This window comes from Miniopterus natalensis, chromosome 2 (assembly GCF_054644295.1).
Source record: "Miniopterus natalensis isolate mMinNat1 chromosome 2, mMinNat1.hap1, whole genome shotgun sequence".
Classification (NCBI taxonomy): domain Eukaryota; kingdom Metazoa; phylum Chordata; class Mammalia; order Chiroptera; family Miniopteridae; genus Miniopterus; species Miniopterus natalensis.
The window spans coordinates 74,894,597-74,910,005 of record NC_142082.1 but is presented as its reverse complement, the minus strand read 5'-3'; the positions used below and the strand labels follow the sequence as shown (position 1 = coordinate 74,910,005).

The window sequence follows — 15,409 nt, the reverse complement described above, 5'->3', positions numbered from 1 at the left end:
CGTCCATATGAAGAAAATACCCATCAAAGTCCTGCCATATATGTGTCAGTATATGCATAACACATTAAAATACTATTGTCTTCTGCATGTTTCTAAACTTTATCAAATATGTATCATTCTGTAACTTAGTGATTTTGGCTGGTTTTGTCAGAATTGTTTTGGAGATTTATCTGTGCTGATTCTAGATAATTTATTTAATTACTGTATGGTATGTACATGCCATAGTTTATAGTTTGCTATTTCTAGTTTTTTTGTTTTGTTTTTGCAAAAATTATGTATATGCTCTAGAGCTTATCTAGACCATTGTCTCCCAAATTACAAGGCATGACTTATTTGTTACCTTGAAATTATTTTAGTGGGCTGAGATAAGCATTTTATTTTATTTTGTGAAATGCAGAAAGATGAGATAAAGCAGGGTAGAACAGAATAGAGTAAAATAGAAAAAAATTAAGATATAAGCATCTCATGTAGTAAGGGTAAGATTTTGTGAAACTTTTTTCAATATATTATTTATCAAAAAGATTGAAAGACAGTATTGTTGATTGCTCTCTAAAGTTATTATATCAGTTTGCATTCCTTCCAGCAATTCAAGTGCTCTTTGGTCTGCATCCTCACCAACACTACGTATTTTCCTGCTCTAATTTTGCACATCTGATGGGTGAGATCTGTCTTACTGTGATTGTATTTCCATAGTAAATCCCATGGTTTATTTGAGCATCTTTTCATATGTTTATTAATTTCTTCTGTGAATTGCCTGTATCTTTTGCCCATTTTTAAATTGAATTTCTTACTGATTTTTAGGTATTCTTTATATATTCTGGATACTAACCCTTTCTCAGCTATCGGTTTATATGTGTTGAAAATATCTTCTCCCATTCCTTGGCATGTTTTTCCCCTTGTTCATTTTGTCTTTTATTATGCCAAAATTTTAAGCTTTAATGTACTAAAATTTATTGGTCTTTTCTTTGTGGTTTATGCTTTTGTTTTGTGTCTTATTTAAGAAATCTAGCCCTAGCTGGTTTGCTCAGTGGTTAGAGCATCGGCCTTTGGACTGAAGCATTTTGCGTTGGATTCCGGTCAAGGGCACCCGTACCTTGGTTGCAGGCTCATCCCTGGCCTGGCTGGGGCACATGCAGGAGGCAATTGATGTGTCTCTCTCACATCCTTGTTTCTTTCTCTCTCTCTCTCTCTCTCTCTCTCTCTCTCTCTCTTTCCCCCCTCCTCCTCCCTCCCTCCCTTCTCTTTGAAAAAGCAATGGAAAGAATATCTTAGGGTGAGGATTTTTAAAACAGAAATTGTTCCCTGCCCCAAGGTAATAAAGATATTTTCAATACTTTGTCCCAAAAGTTTGAGTTTTGCTTTTTTCACATTCCAAGTGGTCTCCCTATGTTGAAATATTATAGATTAAACTCTTTTAGTATGTGTTTTTTCATGTTACATTTTCCAGATTGTTGAAACCTGCTCCCAAAACTCAAAAGGTATAATATCTAAAAGTTATATTTTACAATATTAAATTTTTTATAATTGAGTACCTCTACTGCTGACCTTTTAATAATAGAACTGATGTAATTTTTAAACTGTATTTTTCTCAGGTAAATAGTAACTTTATTAAAGTTACTAAAGTTCTCTGTTTTTTCTATGTGTTTGTATCACATTGGAATGTTTTTTAAAATGGCATTTTTCACAATGCAAGAAGATTCACTATTTTTTCATAGTACTGTACAATATTAATTAATCTTGAATCATTTTTGTATATTGGATACTGACTGTATGGGGAATTTTGACCAACAAAAATGAAATTATGTTAATTGAATCTGACTGAATGCTATTAATTTGAATATGGTAATTTTTTTTTTTTTTTTTTTTATCCTCACCCAAGGGGGTGAGGGTATTTTTTCCCATTGATTTTTAGAGAGTGGAAGGGAGGGGGGAGGGGAAGGGGGAGAGAGGAGAGAGAGAGAAAAACATGGATGTGAGAGAGACACATGGATTGGTTGCCTCCCCACACAGGCCCCAAAGGAGAGGGGGCTCGAACTTGCTACCCAGGTAGGTGCCCTTGACTGGGAATAGAGCCAGCAGCCCTCTGATGTGCAGGCTGACTCTCTGACCACTGAGCCATGGGGCACCAAGGTGGTAATTTTTATATGCCATACAGTCAGTTGTATCTTAACCCAATTAGTCAAATAAACAGAATGGCTCATTTGTAACCATTCTAATTTTTAAAGAGTTACTATTCTTGAAATTTCTAAAAGACACTGAAAAAAAGCTATTTATTTTCCTTCTTAAAAACCCAGGATAGAAAGCTAGTTAAAAAAAAAACAAAAAACAAAAACTCTAATAATTGATATCAAGTGATTTCCAGGTTATACTGTTAAGTAAAAGAAAAAAAAAGCAGATTACAAAAAAGTAAGGTATTGTTTTGTGTAAGAAAAAATTGAGAAATAAAAACACATACATGTATCTTCTTATTTTTACAAAAAGAAAAAGGAAGAGTCAACCAGAAACCAAGGAAACTGGGTGCCTACAATGAATGGTAGAGGGATGAGGTGGGGGAAAAAACAAACCCTGGATACTGTTCAGTTATTTGACATATTAGCAAGATTTCCCTCCCACCAGGAACGAAGGTGTCGGAAAGTGCAGTGAGGCAGCCAGACCTCTCCTTGGGCCCCCTTCTTTTTTTCCTTTCTTTGCCTTTGAATTCCCTTCCTCTTCTTGCTCTTCCCTTTCTCTTAATTCTAATCCCCCTCCTCTCTTTTTATTTTTATTCAGTGAGCTTGGGGCAGATACGGAAAAGGATTTTGAGTTAGGAGGCAAAAATAGAAGAATTCTCAATGTAGTTAGTACCCAACATACAATAAGCTATTCAGAGGACGTGTTCAGTGAATATACTGCATTCTACCCTGTGGTGGTTTTGGCAATAAAACGGTTCCCTCTCTTAAAGTACTTGCAAATTAATAGAGAAGATTGTGTGGGAATAACTGTCACATGAAATTATCTTTCCACATTGGCAACCAGATCTAGTTTTATAAATTTATGAGTGAGAAAAGCCCAAGTGGTCCTTTTAAAGCAAGCCTATCTTTCCCAAACGTTAGAAGTAATGATTTGTATTAATTGCCATGGTCTGAGTTGTAAGTATTCTGAATATATATTATTATGCCTTGTATTCTGAGAGACCTTTTTATACCTGAGGAAAACAAAAATTTAACAGTATCCTCAAGGGCCTATAAAACAATAAGGAACAACTTTAAGACTTGAACTTATTTTTATTGTTGTTGTTATTATTATTTGATCCTTACCTGAGGATATGTTTTTATTCATTTTAAAGAGAGAGAAGGGAAGAGAGAGAGAAGCGTTAATTGGTTGCCTCCTGAACTCACCCCAACCTGCAACTTGTTGGTTTACGAAACGATGCTCCAACCAACTGAGCCACCTGGGCAGGGCAAGAATTGACCATATTTTGACTATGTTTTTGTCTGTCTCCTATCAGGCTCTAACTACTTGTAGATAGTATCAGATAAAGTGTTCTCATGTTAGCACTTGAAATATGGGTTGTAAATAGAATCCAATTTAAGTCATAAATATCGACATTATTAAATATGATTTCATTAAATTGCTTTTTATCTTTAGTGATGAGATAGTTGACTGTGTAATGATTGAACTGCAGACATACTGGATATCTTCTGTAGGGCTTCTTCTGCTATTACTTGTGTGTGGTAGAAAATGTTACTGTGGAGATGGTTAAGGCAGGAACATTTAGTCCTGTGGCTACATACTTGATGACTGTTGTTTCAGATTTTTTGTTTACATATAGGATGTCAAAGGCATGTTCATTCATCCTTTTCATTACTACTCCCTTCCCCCCACCCCCAGCTTAGTAAATCATATATTTCTTAGTGGAGCTGAGAATTGATGTCTGCTCTTCATAGCGATTTGGAATTTTCCAATCCCAGGGAAAATTTGACCAAGGTCTAAAATTTATTTTTAAAAGTTAAAGTTAAGCTGTTAACAGTGAAGAGCAGATATTAACACTATGGAAATCAATGTGCATGCCGAAAGATATGAAACTTTTAACATCCATTGGACACCCATTCGACTTAAGCTGTAATGTTCAGATGTGATGGAACAGAAATAAATTAAAGAATATCTATGACAAATTAAGAACATGCCATCTAAGATTAAGTATTTTATAATTTTTAAAAAATCTCTGGGAATGGAGTAAACATTCCAAGAGTTTGAGTTGTTTAACTCGAGCCCTTCTGCAGGGCAGCATTACCTGTGAAAGTAGGGTAAGGCCAGAACTCCTCATGCAGCTCAAATGTCATCATCTCTGGGAAACTTTTCTCTCCTCCTCAGACAATATCCATAGTTCTCTGCTGGCTCCTTTATCCTTTATATTCTGTATACCCAGAAAATTATCTGTTGGCATCTTAGTCACTGCACTGTGAGCCCCTCAAAGATAGATACTATCTCACTGATCTTTCCATCAGATGAACAATAAATGTTTGATGAAGTGTTTCATGCATTAGGAAATACATGCTTCAAGGGTGTGATTTTTTCTAACCTTGCCACTTTCTCCATAAAAAGGGGGAAGAAATTCTTCCATCTGGGCTAAGTACTGTGCAGTCACTGAGGGAAAAGTATGTGGTACAATCAGCATCCCATATGTTGAATGAAACTAGGCAGGTTGAAATGACTTTAAAAAAAAGAGAAAATAAGCTAAACTCAAATATGGTAAAGAGAAGATAAAGGAATTATGTCTTAGGCATGGGAGTTAACAGCTATAAAACCCAAACAGTGTTTTAACTGTTCTGGAACTACCACATGGCTTCTTATGGGAATCCTCCTGCTGAGATAAATGTAGATTCTTAAGTCTAAAAGGAAATAAGTAGAAAATTTTCATTTTAGAGTTGACTTCCTATAGATAAAGAAAAAATAAATTTTAGACCTTGGTCAAATTTTCCCTGGGATTGGAAAATTCCAAATCGCTATGAAGAGCAGACATCAATTCTCAGCTCCACTAAGAAATATATGATTTACTAAGCTGGGGGTGGGGGGAAGGGAGTAGTAATGAAAAGGATGAATGAACATGCCTTTGACATCCTACATGTAAACAAAAAATCTGAAACAACAGTCATCAAGTATGTAGCCACAGGACTAAATGTTCCTGCCTTAACCATCTCCACAGTAACATTTTCTACCACACACAAGTAACAGCAGAAGAAGCCCTACAGAAGATATCCAGTATGTCTGCAGTTCAATCATTACACAGTCAATTATCTCACCACTAAAGATAAAAAGCCACTATTAACTTTCACATTTCTGTTTCCACTCTTTTTAAATAAAATATTGTCAAAATACACTGAACAATGTAAATAATTATACAAAGCAAGCATAGTTTCAGAAGCTTCTAAAATTGAATTATAGTATTACCATGTGCTGACTCAAAGTGCTTGTTTGTGACCCCTTGTAGGAAACTCCAAAAATAGCTTAGAAAAGTAATATATAGGACTTGTGAGTCTTACAGAATGTTAATAGGAAAATTCCTAATTTTTGTCTGGAGACAGATTTTATAGAATAAAAGAATGTGCTCAAAGAATTAGCAATGAAATTACTTTATTACATACAAAGGGTTTTACTGCCAGGAAATCTTCCAAGGGCAAGGTGTTGACTGGTTTTCTTAAATTTTTTTGCCAAGAAGTCCAACATGTAATTTTCATTCTTGTCCATATGCTGTATTTTAAACTGAGTTATGACAACTTAATAATTGTTTGTAGTTAAGTGAAGTTTCATAATCTACTTTGTTCTCATATTGATGGAAAAACAAGTACACAGGTAGCACATACTCAAAGGAATAATAAAATGCATTTTGGTCTCTAACTTTATGGAGTTCTATTTCCTTATGTTTTCCTTGAGCTAATTATAATTTTGCTACTTTGCATTTCCTAAACAGATGCCAACAAAAGATGGGGGAGGTGGACTGGATGTGAACAAAGTAGTAAAAGAGAACTGGCCTGGGATTAATTCTTGCCGATGGTAGTGTTCTGTGGAGGAAGGAGGGTTACCTGGGCCAAACTAGGACTGTAAATTCCAGGAACGCAGCCTTGATGATGTATATTGCCAAGCTCTCATTCTTTGGTAGTGCCTTTTTCCCCGTACAGATTTTTCTGTTGCCTCCTCTTGGCTCTTATTCAGCCGGTCCCTGACGTAACAGTTGGGCAGAGAGGTAGTTGGGTGTCTCCTACAGAGATGGCTCCTATCCCGCAGGTGGCTACAGCGTGATTGAGGCTCCTACAGGGTGCTGCATGTGAATTCTTATACTCCATATACTTCTGTTATGCAGGATGGGACAAAAGTAGGTTTACAGTTGTGAATTTGAGAAACAGTTTATTCTTGTATTATTATTATTATATTATTTTCCATATGAACAACAGAAAAAAGAATTCTTGATGACCATCCTTCAGCAGCCAGCCTTCTGCCAGATTTAAAAAGCAATGTATTCACACCTCTGTTGTACTTAGATTATATTGTAGTTATTTGTTTTCTATTAAATTTTGAGCTCCTTGAAGGGAGTGATTATGTCCCATTTTTATATCTTTAATATTGGACACTCAATAAATGTTCAATGATACTGTCAGACCCAGTGTTCTCTTGACCAGTAGTGTCGTTTCACAAATATACAGCTGTGGGTGACATTACAACCACACTGGAATCCCAGTGGTCAGCAGAGTTATGAGCTGGGTACTATGGGTTTTGTAGAGGTGGGCCAGGAAGAAAGTTCAGAACTAATAATTTGTAGATAAGTGTTTAGTTCCTGGTTGAATTCAAAACCAGATTCTAGGCACCTAAGAAACGACTTGATTTTGTAGCAGGGCAGGTTGAAATCCAAAAGCCTGCTTGACAGGAAAAATGAAGTAGCAGTCAATCATTATATCACTGCTTGTTTTTCATTGTATATTGCCATCTGTCCTGTTCATGCATGACAACAACCCACAGTGGGCATCACTGCCCTGTTCTTACGGACTCTGTGTGAACAGCAGCCGAAGCTCTGCAAATGCAAGCAAACACTGGGTCTACCAGTAGTATAACTTTTTATGTGAACTTCTTACTCAGCAAGAGATGATGTGTGGAAAGAAATCTGGGCTCATCCATTTAGAAGCTAGTGATCTTGGAGGATTATTTAGTCCCTCTGTGCCTCAGTTTCCTCATATGTAAAACCAGGATAGCAATATCTATGCCTACATTTGAGAAAATTAGAAATAATACATAAGAACTATTTTAACTAGCACAGAGGACATCTTCATTAAGTATTTGATGCCACATCCCAAACGTTCTTTTTGAAATTTCTAGAGTTAAGTAGGAAAAAATATTAAAATAAGGACCTCATAAAAAATTTGTTTCTTTGATGAGATAAGGAGGTGGGTAATTTAAAGTACAAGCTTAGATTCTGTCCTATGCTCTAAAGTGACCTTGGGTGCTGCCCAAAAGATAATAGAAGACATCATGTTTGGGACGGGGTCTGACAGTTCGAGTGGCGTGGTGAAGTCAAGTGGCTGGATTTGGCATCATGGAGCTCTCCCTGGTTCAGGCTCTGCCACTAACTCAGGGTGATTCCATTAGCAGTGACAAACTGCTTTGCCTCTGTATTAGTGTCCTATGGCTGCCCTAATAAAGGGCCACAAACTGAGGGGCTTAAAATAACAGAAATTTATTCTCTCCTAGCTCTGGAAGCTAGAAGTCTAAAACCAAGGTGTCAGCAGGGCCACTCCTAAGGGTGGAAGGGGCAAATATCCTTCAGGTCTGTAGAAAATAAGTATCTAATACGACCATCTTTCTACCAGAACTCATTCCTGGTAAGGTTGACTTAGTAGCTGATGGGAAAAACAGGTCTTAGAAAACCCCTTCCTCCTTTAAATCCAACAAGAGTATGATGATTACTTATTTTTTATTTTTCATTTTTAATCATCACCTGAGGATATGTTTATTGATTTTAGAGAGAGAGAGGAAAGGAGAGAGAGCAAGAGAAACATCAATGTGAGAGAGAAACATCAATTTGTTGCCTCCTGTATGTGCCTTGACCAGGGATTGAACCTGAAACCTAGATATGTGCCCTGACCAGGAATTGAACACACAACTTTTTGGTGTACAGGATGATGCTCCACCCAACTGAGCCACCCACCCTGGGCAAGAGTATGATGATTATTGAGAGACATGGCCAAACATGCCATTTGATAGGTGTGTTGGCTGTTTATGCATCTTATTGTAATCTACAAAAATATTGAAAGTTGAAAAATGCATAAGTAAAAATGTTTTCAGTATAGCAAATCAATAAAAGCTCTCTTTAAAGTAGCTTTATAATATTCACATTAATGCTCTAATTCTAATCATGAGTGCAGATGCTCATGAGCTACATGTGTTCTGTTTTGAGTTTACAGTCATGTGCCACGTAGAAGTCCACATATGTGATGGTGGTCCCATAAGATTATAATGGACTTGAAAAATTCTTATTGCCTAGTGACATTGTAACATTGTAGTGCAATACATTACAATTGCCTACAGTATTTAGTATATAACATGCTATACAGGCTTGCATCCTAGGAGCAATAGGCTATACCATATAGCCTAGGTGAGTAGTAGACTATACCATCTAGGTTTGTATAAATGCACTCTGTGATGTTCACATGATGACAAAATTGCTTAACACTGCATTTCTCAGAAGGTATCACTGTTGTTAATCACATGGCTGTAATTGTGTGTCCCCCCCATCCCCATTCTAATGTTGAAATGCTAACCTCCAAAGGTGATGGTATTAAGAAGTGGGAGGTGCTTAAGTCAGGAGGGTGGAACACTCATGATTGCGATTTGTGCCTTTCTAAAAGGGGCTCCAGAGAGATCCCTAGCCCCTTCCACCATGTGAGGACACAGTAAGAAGTTACCAGCATTGAACCAGGAACATGACTATTCTGGTGTCTTGTTCTTGGACTTCCAGCCTCCAGAACTGTGAGAAATAAATTTCTGTTGTTTCTAAGCCACCCAGTCTATGGTATTTTGTTATAGCAGCCCAAATGGACTAAGATACCCCAGTACTTCAGAAGGTGACCTTATTTGGAAATGGGGTCATTGCTGATGTAGTTTGGATAAGATGGGCCCTAATCCAGTATGACTGGTGTCCTTAAAAAAAGAATATTTGGACACAGAAACATATACATAGAGGGGAAGATGATGTGAAGACACGGGGAGAAGATGTCTCTCTACAAGCCAAGGAGAGAGGCCAGGAACAGGACCTGCCCTCACCGCCCTCAGAAGGACCCAACCTAGCTGATACCTTGATTTTGAACTTCAAGCCTTATAACTGTGAGAAGTAAATTTCTGTTGTTAAGCCACTCCATTTGTGGTACTTTGATTCAGTAGACCTAGCAAATGAATACACACACTTTCTGGGTGTTTCTTTGTACTGATACCCAAACCTGAGTAATGGATGAGGGAACTGAAGGTCAGAACTGACCCATGGCCTGAAATTTCTGGACCGTTTCCTTGGTGTCACCTTCAGCATTGTTCTTTTCCAAGGGCTTTTTTTTTGTTACGACTTGGGTATCAGATGAAATCACAGTCCTCTCTCTCATTTTTCCTGCTTTTGCAACCAGCCTAGTTTCCAGAGCTACGTTTAAGACATAGCCAACACTTAAAGAGGTTGCTAGACACTCAGCTCCCTAAAGTTTAGCCTTGTATGATTCCTGTGTCCTTGAGGAAAATTAATGGGTGAGATCTGACTCTGTCCAGAGCCTCTGGCTCTTGATTGCAGTGAGAGCAGTACCGAAGCAGTTGCTTGTAAAGGCAATTTCCACAGAGGTGAGAGCCTCTCAAAAATAGAAAGAACTGGTTTCTCCTGAAACCAGTGCTAGCTCTTCTACAGAAATAAAAGAGGCAAAGAAATTTAAATTTTTAATGAATAGTCTCAATATATATATTTTCCTTTTCAGCCAGTACAGGCTACTCTGTCATCTTTGAAGATGTTAGATGTGGGAAAGTGGCCAATTTTCTCCCTTTGTTCTGAGGAAGAACTGCAGTTAATTCGTCAGGCCTGTGTCTTTGGAAGTGCTGGCAATGAAGTTTTATATACCACAGTAAATGATGAGGTAATTTTGGAGAAAAAATTCAACCAATTCTATTTTCAGTAATGCATTTGCTAGACTGAAGATCTTGGGGGAACTAAGGAATTAAGGTTAAAAAAAAGTACAGAGAGTGGATATTATTATATAATAAAGCAGTTTTGTTTTAGGAGCACTGTGCCTGTTTGAATGTAATTATGGGTTTGTCAGAAGTAGAACCGCTTGAACTAACAGTGGTTTTCCCCACAGGTTTTTGTGCTTGGCACAAACTGCTGTGGCTGTTTGGGATTAGGTGATGTCCAGAGCACCATTGAACCTCGGAGACTGGATTTTTTAAGTGGCAAAAAAATAGCCTGCCTCAGCTATGGGAGTGGTCCACATGTTGTCCTTGCAACAACAGGTAACGTAGGAATACAGTGTAGAATTTTAGCCCTTGCTTTATTTGTTGACAGACAAAACTGGGACCATCCCTTAAATCTAGAACGTACTTTTCCATTGGGCAAATTTCTGACTCTGCCCTGTGAACTTGACTAGGTTTTGGATACCATAAAATATAAACATATCTGAATATCAGAGTAAGATAATGTAGCAGATAGATTCTAGCCGTTATTGGCACTTTAGATGCAAGAATGTCAGTGCTTTAAGCCCAGTAAGCCCCTTTTGTTTACACTTTGTAAGTGTATATATTTTGCATTAAAAATGGTTAACTCACTCTAGACTCTAAATTTGAGATTCCTGATCTATGAACTGAAAGACTAAAGCCAGATTCCAACATCTCCTCCAACTCTTAGCATTCTGTGATTCTTATGTTAAATAGTGGCTAATGACTGTAGTTAGTATTAGTAATATAAGGAATTAAGTATTCTCATGGCTATTTCATGAATTCGACTAATAAGACATTATAATTAAAACATAATTTAGTTTTTCTTAAGCTAGGTATTCATTTTATTAGTATTCTTTAAACCAAAAATAAATCTTATATTCTTTTATGTGCTTCTTTCACATTAAAAAAAATAACTTTTAGGGATTTTTGGTTGCCAGTAATAGCAGGCTAAATTATTCAGATCACTTCTTCACTGAAAACAGCTAAAAATTCTAGATAAAATATTAATTTTTTTTTCATAAAGGCATCAAAGCACTGACAAGGCAGAAAGGAACTATTATATCAGATTTAGGAGAAAGTGTGAACTAAGAAGTCAGGGGGAACTTGAAGCTAATTTTTCCTTAAAGACATCTGCCTATCTATCCACTTAAATGGAGTTGTGGTCTAATGTACTCATGAGGTGAAGGGTTCATAAGTCAACACATTAGGCTGGGACCACAAAGGGCTACACTCTCAGGGCAAGGATGATCCAGTTCTCCCATCATATAGGACCAAACTAAATTCCTTGGCTCTGAGCAAATCAGGAAGAAGAAAAGAAAGAAAACCTCTCACTGAGAGGTGGCAGCTGTAGATTTGCATTCCAATTCACATCAGACTGGATGGTCCAGGAAATCTCAAGTCTTGATTTTATTAAATAGATACCCTTAAGTAATCTTTAAGATACTTCAAGAAGCTAATAAAAATCCTTTATTTAGGAAGGCACCTTCGTTCTGGGCCTGAGGGAGTATGCAATTAAAAAACAAGCTTCCAATGGTAATTAGCAGCACATGGTCAAAGACAACCAGGTACATAAGGAAACAGGCACCATGAATGAGAACCAGCAAAAAAGACAGCAAAAACTGACTGCCTAATATCAGAAATTAGAATTACCAGGCACCAATTATAAGATGGCTGTATTTATTGTGTTCAAAAAAATAAAAAACGAGCTCAAAGGTACCAGCAGAGATCATAAAAGATTTGAAAAAGGACCAAATATACAATGTAATTATCCAAATGAAAAACTCAGTAGACAAGTTCAGCTGCAGTTTGGACACAGCAAAAGAGAAAATTAATAAACTGCAAGATAGATAAAAAATAATTACCTGGAATGTAACACAAAGAGACAATATGGTAGAAAATACAGAAGAAATGGGTAAATACTGTATGATTCCATTTATTTAAAGTTTAAAAACAGGACAAACAATTCTGTTATTCAGGATTTATGTGTGTGGGGCTTTGGGGAGATCAAAGATTATATTTCCTCACCTGAATGGTAACACATGGGTGTGTGTGCTTTATAATTATTTAAGAAATTGTGCATATATTTTTATGAACTTTTATGAATGTGTATTATGTTGCACAATAAGTGATATAATCACAAAGGTTAAAAAATAATTTGGTGATCATTTTATAGATAAGGAAACTAAAGCCTTGAGAAATTAATTTTTTTTACTTTCTAATGTTTTATTCTATTACTCTTTAGCAGCCTTTTTTTCCTGCCATTTATTAAAAGCCTATCTTCCAGCTATTATAATTGCACTTATTTAAATTTCATCTTGTTGCTTTGAGGTAGAATGTAGTTTATACTTTTCAAATGTATTTTTTTATGGAATGAGTTTGGTGGAATAGGGAAGCTGATTCGCTTTTGCAAATTAATTTTTAGTTTTCATTTGTAGAAGTGTGCAATATATATTTTCATATAATGAAGTAGATATTCTGAAAGCTAATTATGTTCTTCTTTTATTTTCAGAAGGAGAAGTCTTTACCTGGGGTCATAATGCTTATAGCCAGCTGGGCAATGGGACAACTAATCATGGTTTGGTGCCCTATCATATCTCTACTAATTTGTCAAACAAACAAGTGGTTGAAGTTGCCTGTGGTTCTTACCATTCTTTGGTGCTAACATCTGATGGAGAGGTAAAAATAGTCAGCATAAGTGTCATTGATTTTTTTTGGTAAGATTATATAGATTCTGATAGCAGTCCTGAAAGGATGATCATTTGATTAAAATGACCACCTCCCTCACACTTATTCATTAGCAACTCATAGTCATGTTGCTTATATTATTTTTACCTTTATGCAGTAAGAATTTCTATTACTGCAAAATTTAAAAGGATGTATTGTTTCTTCTATATTGCTATACTCAAAGGGGTTATTTGCAAAAAGGAAAATCCCCCACTGCTGGAAAATATGGCTGAAGCAAAGTAGATATTATTATAAATGTTACATGATACTTGATAATAAGTACTGCTCTTTGTGTAGATAACACCAATAAAGTAATTTTTATAAATTAATATATTTTGTAAGAATGAATTTTACCAAAACTTCGCTGCCTGTGTTGTGACAATTTATAGATATCAGTCACTTTGAGAGCAAAGATGAGGTGCCATAAATATACATTAGTGTACAATTGAGACACTTTATAAATTAGTGTATTTCATTAATTGATTTCTTCTTTAAAATAGGTATTTGCCTGGGGTTATAATAACTCTGGGCAGGTAGGATCTGGATCAACAGCTAATCAGCCGATCCCTCGAAGAGTCACTAGCTGCTTACAGAATAAAGTAGTTGTGAACATAGCATGTGGGCAGATGTGCTCAATGGCAGTGGTGGACAGCGGGGAGGTAAGAAGGTTATTTCATATGTCATTTAAAAAAGCCGTTTGCCTTAGCAGTGTCATACTAACATGGCATGTCTCTCACACAGAGAACCTGATGGCTTTTTGTCTTTTGTTGGCACTGAGTCTCTCATTTTGTCCCAGGTTTATGTCTGGGGTTATAACGGAAATGGGCAGCTCGGACTCGGCAGTACTGGCAACCAGTCAACCCCCTGTAGACTAGCTTTGCAAGGAATTCGCGTCCAGCGGGTATGTCCTCTATTGGTTTATGTGGGCCTGTTTTTAAGTCTTCAGTGGCAAAGATACCAATGTATTAAAAACAGTTTTTATAGGAGGCTGAAAAGTTTAGCTGCTTGGGTATCTTCACTGAAGCTCTAACTCCCTGAATTCAGTTACAGTTATTCATCAGAAAATTTAAATTTCTAGGGCACTCTTACACACAGTAGTTGGAATATAAATTGTTAAAATCTTTTCCAAGGAAACTTTAACAGTATGTATGAAAAGGCTTAAAACTGTTCATAGCCTTTGATCTGTAATTCTACCCTAGTCTAAGGAACCAAAGAGAAAGTCACTTATAGAATTAGTGGAGAAGATATAGCAAAAAAAGAAGAAAAAGAAATGACAACTTTAGTAAATAATAAATGTAGCATAATTTATGTAATCAAACAGTAACTTAATGGTTAAATAAATTATACTAAGTCTAGATGAACAGAAACAATGTTTACAAAGGATTTTTGATGATTTTGGAATAGTGCTCTATGTAATGTGAAGTAAAAAAAGATAAAGAACTGGTTATACAATATGATCAGTTTTAAAAAGCTATCTGCACATCTGTATATAAATAGAAAAACTGTTGATCTTGAGATTACTTTCATATTTATACTTTTTTCACATTGAACATGCTTACTTTTATAATAAAAAAGAAAATTCTTCTTAAAAAATAAAATGTTTCTTATTAACTTCACACCCCTTGATCTCTGTGAGCATAATGAATGCCACATTAAAGCTGAATACTGGACTCATGTCACTGAAGGACTCATGTCGAGCTTACTGTAATTTGGCCACATGGCACCTAAGCTAGCTCTGGAGGGAACTGGTTAACTTAATGCTTGCCTCTGGGCAGGCTGCCTCTCCCCTTTTATTTCACTTTTGATTCTTAACCTATTCTGTGAAAGCATGCTTCTTTCTGTTTGCAGGCCTGAGTCGATCTGGTTTTTCTCTTTCAGGTTGCCTGTGGCTACGCACACACATTAGTATTAACAGATGAAGGCCAAGTATATGCTTGGGGTGCAAATTCTTATGGCCAGTTGGGCACTGGCAATAAAAGTAACCAGTCCTATCCTACTCCTGTTGCTGTGGAAAAGGACAGGTAATATGTGCATTTTCAAAATAACCTCAGTGTTCCTGAGTGATTAAACAAAGTTTAGACATAATACCGAATTGTGGGGAATTTACTGCTAGTGTTAGAATATTCTTTAACGAGAGCATTCATTCCTTTTTAAAATTGACTTTTGAATTGTTGGCGAATTTGGCTTAACTATTCCATTTCCCTTGGCCGTATTTCATCTGCACCTCCGGCAGCTGCTCTATACAAACGATACAAGCCTCCAGCAGCTGTCCTGCGTTCTTCTGCGCCCTCACAAATTACCTTTTCCCTCCCTCCTCATTGTTTTGTTTTACATTCTTAAGAGGAAGTTGATAACATTTGCAGTCTGCCTTCTGTGGTTTTGGAAAATTTGGTTCTTGGTATGAATCAGGTGTAAGAGCTGATGACCTCAGGCAATGGCAGGGTGCCTCGGCAAACCTGGACCTGAAGGTTCCCCC

At 36.6% G+C, this 15,409-nt stretch overlaps 1 protein-coding gene across 1 annotated transcript in view; it reads left to right on the top strand.

Moving 5' to 3' along the window:
* The window catches only part of RCBTB2 (RCC1 and BTB domain containing protein 2), a 36,978-nt gene that overhangs the window by 5,865 nt on the left and 15,704 nt on the right, over window positions 1-15,409 (top strand). The window contains exons 2-7 of the mRNA XM_016205445.2: window positions 9,978-10,133; window positions 10,356-10,506; window positions 12,719-12,885; window positions 13,434-13,592; window positions 13,730-13,834; window positions 14,812-14,954. Coding sequence (XP_016060931.1) covers window positions 10,008-10,133; window positions 10,356-10,506; window positions 12,719-12,885; window positions 13,434-13,592; window positions 13,730-13,834; window positions 14,812-14,954 — 851 coding nt within the window. The 5' untranslated portion in view covers window positions 9,978-10,007. The remainder of the gene's footprint in view (window positions 1-9,977; window positions 10,134-10,355; window positions 10,507-12,718; window positions 12,886-13,433; window positions 13,593-13,729; window positions 13,835-14,811; window positions 14,955-15,409) is intronic.